At 40.2% G+C, this 6,333-nt stretch overlaps 1 protein-coding gene across 1 annotated transcript in view; it reads left to right on the top strand.

Annotated features, from left to right (window-relative positions):
- Positions 1–6,333, top strand: part of DSCAM (Down syndrome cell adhesion molecule) — a 413,163-nt gene that overhangs the window by 353,850 nt on the left and 52,980 nt on the right. Inside the window, 3 exon segments of the mRNA XM_009328037.1 lie at positions 1,886–2,003; positions 2,834–2,997; positions 6,299–6,331. Of these exon segments, the coding sequence (XP_009326312.1) occupies positions 1,886–2,003; positions 2,834–2,997; positions 6,299–6,331 (315 nt within the window).

Here is a 6,333-nt window from a genome sequence, read left to right as displayed (position 1 = left end):
CAGCAGGATTCTTGGATTACACATGCTTTGTCCTAAAGTAACTGGCAGCAGTTGAAAATAGCTGGATATTTTGAGAAACACTGGAGATGTAGGAAAGCCAGGGAGAAAAGGATTGATAGCTCATTTTAAATGAGTTTTCAGGCTTCATGTTACAGAGGGAATTTTGCATGGAACAGGAATTCAAGTTGCTAACCACCGTTGCTCAAAATGCACTGCAGCTACTAGGAGCAGTCCAGATGCTTACAGATGTGTTTTGTAGATAGTCACAGCTGACAGCATCTCCTGCTGCTTTTTAAAGATGGCATGAGTACCATTAGGCATGTCCTGCAACAAAAACCTGGCACCACTGAAGACAAATGGGCTTTCTAACACTAACTTCAGTGGAGTCAGCATTTCACACCATGTCTCTGGGTAGACGGAGAATATTTCTGTTTCAGTCAGCTTGGTTAATTAGCTCATGGCTTGTGGCTGTATAGGCCTGTGTAAATCTCTTCTGGAAGATATGGCCTTAGGAGTGCCACAGGGGAAAACAAGGCTGTATCATTAGACTTACTGTCTGACCAGTGTCTTTGCATGATTCTGGTGTACCACCTCCTCAGGGCAGCACACGCTGCAGCACCCTCCTGCCGGGGCTAACCATCAGAGCCGCCAGAAGGAAGGAGCTGGGGTCTTCAGCTGCTGTTTAGCCAGAACAGGACATGTCGATGCTTGGCTGTTAGGAAAGTAGTGTCGTCCCATTACTGAACCTTGACTTTGTTCATTACCCTAAATCTTTAAAACTTCTCATGTTTTCAGTTAAAATTTTGACCAGAGAAAAATCTCTCGAGAAGCTTAGTCTTCCACAACGCTTGAAGAGAACATAGGCAACACACTCCAAACTGATCGTATACTCTATGAAATCTTTTTTTTTATTAATATCTCAAGTCCCACTGCAGCCTACTCAAGTAATTTCCCTTAACTCTTCAAGGCCTGTTCTTTTATGCATGATTTTTTTGAAATAGATATTATTTGTAGAGGATAAAAACCCATTGAGATGAAATGTCCTGGTTATATTTGATGCTGGCTCTCACTTTCATATTTTTCTAATTGGTACAAAATGGATTATTAAGTATAAGTTCTAATCAGTGTGCATGACTGAAGTAGATCAGGATTAAAAATACAGTATTTATGGTATCTGTATTCAGATGTGCCTTTGAAATGTATGTTTAGAGGCCAACAAGAAGTCTATTTCTATCAAGGGTCATTCCTGAGTAATAACATACAATGAAACTTTAACACAACCCTAGTGTTCCTGTATATTATACACTGAAACTACAGCAGTGATATTTTTGTTGATATATTTAGGTGATGTGAGAGCTGACACAAGTTAAACTGACTTAAGAGTTTGTTCATATTTGTGGATTTCAGATAGTCTCTTTGCAATGTACTCACACATTCATACATGAAGGTTCATTTTGCTTAATACCATAGCTGTTGTAACAGTGATGTATCAATAATTTAGCTTTTGTAAGATATCTGTCCACTGTGGACACTTCCTGCTGGAAGTCTGAAGAGAAGCATCCCTTGGACATCATTTTAATCCATAATTTCTACTATGAAATATATAAAAATCAGTAAAGACGATTTTGCCTTTTTTCTCCACAGTGACTCTTCCAGTCCCCTGCCTCGTCTTTCTTCTAGTTACTTGTCTTCTAGATACTAAAACTATGATACTTGTGCTTGAATAAATAGCTGATATGAGTTAAAAGAAATTAGTTTCCTAAAAGCACAGCTTGAAACAGATTGGCTTGGTTTTCCCCATTTAACTCTAGATGTCTGTGTTTCCCTTCCGAGGACTGTATGAATGAACACCTCATTTCAGTCTTTCTTGCTCTCTTCTGCTCAGCTCCTGCCAGGATTTTGACATTCAGCGGCACAGTGACAACTCCCTGGATGAAGGACATTGTCCTCCCTTGCAAAGCCGTTGGAGACCCAGCTCCGACAGTCAAATGGATGAAAGATAGGTAACCAGCAACTAAATGTATAGCTCAAATAAAGCCCATTTCCTTAAAATCCTGAGGGTTGTGATGTGGGTGATCCTGAATGACCGTATCAGGAAGAAGAAGGACCATTTGCAGGGACTGCACACAGTCACAATAGATGAGGAGTTCAGAAATTCCTTGAACTAAACCTAATTGGCTGAGGTGATTAGAAGCTATCAAAAGGGAGGAAAAGTTACGAAGAAGGGGTAAAGGTAAACATTCAAAACGTCAAACCTAGGAGTCTTTTCTGTTTTAACTTCAGGCGCACAGAAAAGTTTAATCTGAGAAAGCAAAATGTCTGATGCATTTAATCGTGCTGTGGAGTGCAGTGTACCTGTCCTGCACATATCTTGTTTTCCATTATCCTGTTTTGATCTTTAGTTTCATGGTTTGACAGAGTCACTTGGAAATACACATGGACAATAATTTTCATCCAACACTGCGTAAGCAGTGATACTGCAGTGCTATGAAACCATCTTGTGCATTGATACAAATAGCTATTATTTTATAAGGATGGACTTTGTATCCAGGAACTGCCTTTTACTCTTATTTTGGCACTTTTATGAAATAGCAGATAGTTAAGGAAGAAGTGAGTTTCCATTTTCACTCAAATTGGGGCCAGGATATGTGTGTTCTTTAAGAAAATGTCAGGTGTTTCCCAACAGAAAATATTCCTTTGCTGTCTTTATTAAAGAGGACACACACATCCTTTTTCTTTCTTTCCATTCTTAGTTGGTTCAAAAAAAAATCCAATTCTGAGTAATTTTGATTGTAACTTCTTTAATGTATGCACTTTGTTTCCTGTGAGGTAGTAACGGGACGCCCAGTCTAGTGATGATTGATGGGCGAAGAAGCATCTTTAGCAATGGCAGCTTTGTCATCCGTACTGTGAAAGCAGAAGACTCCGGATACTACAGCTGCGTGGCCAGTAACAACTGGGGATCAGATGAAATAATTTTGAATTTGCAGGTACAAGGTAAGACTATTGGATCTATCTCATAGTTGTTATCACAGCTATTAAATGCCATGTGATAATGCATAGGTATGTCTGTTTGCAGGTATATGTAATAAAATATTAGTATTAATGTGTATTAATACAAATTTCCTTCTTCCAAATGAATAAATAAAATATTATGCAGGTCATTTTGACTCAGCCATCAGCATTTTATGATATAGTAAATGTTTTGCTTTTGGTAGAATGTTTCACACACTTGCAGTTAATTCTGTACATAAGCTTTTGTAGGGTTGATAACTGAGTGTTTGCATTCAGTTATTTTCACACAGAAAATATCAACTTATGCCTTCTCCTCACAAATATTACACGTATCATTTAAATATTGCAAAATTCAGAAAGAGCTGAAGGCTTTTTCTTTAGCTTCTGAGAACCTATCAACAGAGATTTGCCTCTGTACTGAGACCTTGGACAAAAACTTCATTATGCAAGAGCAGAATTTTACTGACGGTGAATATGAGGAAGCATTTAAAATGAAATATCAGTACAACTTCAACTAGCACGTATTACCAGCTACTTTTTATATGCATGTTGAAATGTATATAATGTATCCATTATGGTGTTGATATATGTAAAAAAAATGACAATATAGGAATACACATTAACAGTAATGTGGAACAGAGCATGTGTATTCACATACCAAGAATTCACTACCCAGGAGATTTCCTTGCTCACTTACAGTAGAGCAGATACTAAGAGTGCTTCAATTGGCTGCAAATTGTTGTACCGGAGGGAAGCAAATAACCGAGTTGGGAATGTGGGCCATGCTGCGGCCAGTCACTCTCTTGTCCCCTGATATGCAACCTAAATTTCCAGTGCAAACATAAGAGAACACAGAAAGAAATTGTCTCAACCTCAATGCAACTCTCTCTGCATAAACCAGTCCACTGAGCCTTGAAAGAAATGCCATAGTGTATATTAACTTACCTACAATACAACAGAGCCTAGAGATGCTCTTCTGTAATGTTTGAAGCATGACCACAACAGGAAGTAGGGAGAGAAAACACTACCAAATGGAAACCTCATATTTCTATTTCACTAAGTACTTTCGTAATTGCATATCCTTGCTGTTATTGAACTGCAGTAACTAAAAGCAAATCAATATTGCTTCCCCGAGGGACAGAGAAAGACTGGCATTTAATATGTGGGACCACCATCTTTTGTAGGTAGGGTGAAGCTGTGATGAAAGGTTTTACAACAAATCTTTCCCAATGTAGTATGTGCAGTCTCTCTCCATGGATTCAGCCAAGTCAGTTAGAATAATGGAACAAATCCATCTCACGTAGGGAATTTTCCTATAGGATATAAACTGTCTTTTTTGTTTTCTTCAGTGCTGTTTAGCCCTGTGAGGGCAGTAAAATCAAGTTCTCTTTGAACTAGTCTGTAGCTGTAAACCAGCAGCTTCCACCATCAGCACTCGTTATTTTGCGATGTGATGACTTGAACGTGAACTGCAATGGGGAGCTTGTCCTGCAGTTTCACTCTGCAGGTAGAGCTACCCCTTAAACATAGGCAAAGCAGACAATGTCCTTTGGCAGTAGACTGCTGGAAACAACAGCATTTGTGACCTCTGGCCTGCTTTGCTTGCAGGCTGGTGTCTGTCAAGCAGTAATTATGGCAGGGTAATGGCAGCTCCTGCCAGCAGCGGTCACTGACACCACCACCCCCTTCCCACTCTTGCAGTGGCAGTGACCAGAGAAGGTGTGACTGCCCCGGCATCTCTCCTCCCTGGCTTTCCATCCCAGATCTGCCGCTGCTTCTTGGATCCTTTCCTACGACGGACACTGTCCATGCCTCACTCCTTGTTCTTCAGGCAGTAAAACTCAGTTTGTCTACGTTTCTGAGGAGCTTGGAAACCTCTAGTAACACTTGTTCAGAAAACAGTCCGTAAGACGAGCCAGACACAGTGCTGCTGTGCATGACCAGAGCAGCGCAAAGGATTTGAAACAAGAACTTCCTTTTCTCCCCCTTCCAGTTTCTGAACCTAGAATTGCAGTTGTAAAGCACTTGGGTGAAGTGTTAGTTTACCTTTCAGGGCTGTAATTTAACTAGCTCTTTGGAGTTTCACCTGCTATTCATCTCTATTTAGCAAACACTATCTTCCATGGCCTTACTGGTTTTGTGCCATGGTTCTGGTTACCCGACTTGTACAAAAGGACTAGCTACATGATTCAGGCAGAACTCAAAGATGAGCTCTTCAGATTATAACTAGGATATGATCATACTGGCTCAGTAGACATTTTTGATACAATAGACTCATGATAGATTTGTCAAGGTGAAGAGAAAGCTGGCTACTTCAGCAATTTCTGCCCCTGAGCATTGAGCTCTGGAAGCCCAGCCACTATATATTGGTGCAATTTGGGGTCCCTTAGGCTGAGCCTAAACTGTCCCAGTTCCTGGCCCCGTTTCCAGTCCCAATTCCCTGTCCCAATTCTCAATCCCAGTTCTCCCTAGCCTGGGTGATTTGTTGGGATATAGCATGGCTCCTTCTCTGCCCTTTTGTGCTGGATTTTCCTCCAAAGGAAACTGGACACTGGGCAGAGGATGGGAGTTGAGACCTCTGTCTTATCCCTGCACTCTGTCAGGAGCTGGTCCTGGGAACCGTGTGGTTCTTATGTCCCACAGTTTAGACACAGCCATGTTTATGGGGAGCAGCAGAACTGAAGTGTTTCCAGGTTAGTTCAGCCTTTGCTGATAGAGTTGTGTCTTCTTTATACCAATGGCCTCAGTGAAGAGATGGTGTGATCTGGAAGAGGTATGGATCTGCCTCTGATCACAGATCTACCTATACTACCTAGTTAGCACTCACAGTTACACTTGCAGAAACTCGTTATGCACTTTTTTTTTTACTTTTGCCATAAAAGCCTGCAAACACATGTATGAGTAGGGCATCATTTGCAAGTGGACATCTGTTTCCCACCACTAAAAATTCAGCTTCTCCCTAAAACAAATATGAAAAAAAATGAAAAATAATGGTTGGGTAGCTCATATGTCATTTAGATCTGACAGGACAGATACTCAAAATTCAGAGAAAAGCAAGGGTTAAGAACTGAAAGACAAAATTGTGTAGAAATTTAAATATAAAAAATGAGAGCTTGTCTGCTTTTGTCTTAACCAAGGATGTCAGCTAAACAGACATTTTGACAGAAATCATTTGCATTTTTTGCAACTCAAAACAGTTATTTGATAAATGACTGTTAGAGGGGATTAAGAACATGTCTAATCATTTGAATCCATTTTCTATTTTTAACTATTTCCCATCTAGTTCCACCAGACCAGCCAAGACTCACTGTATCCAAA

This window comes from Pygoscelis adeliae, unplaced genomic scaffold, assembly GCF_000699105.1.
Source record: "Pygoscelis adeliae isolate BGI_AS28 unplaced genomic scaffold, ASM69910v1 Scaffold154, whole genome shotgun sequence".
In the NCBI taxonomy this organism is placed as follows: Eukaryota; Metazoa; Chordata; class Aves; order Sphenisciformes; family Spheniscidae; genus Pygoscelis; species Pygoscelis adeliae.
Note: the sequence above shows the minus strand (reverse complement) of the source record. Positions and strands in the feature narration are given on the sequence as shown.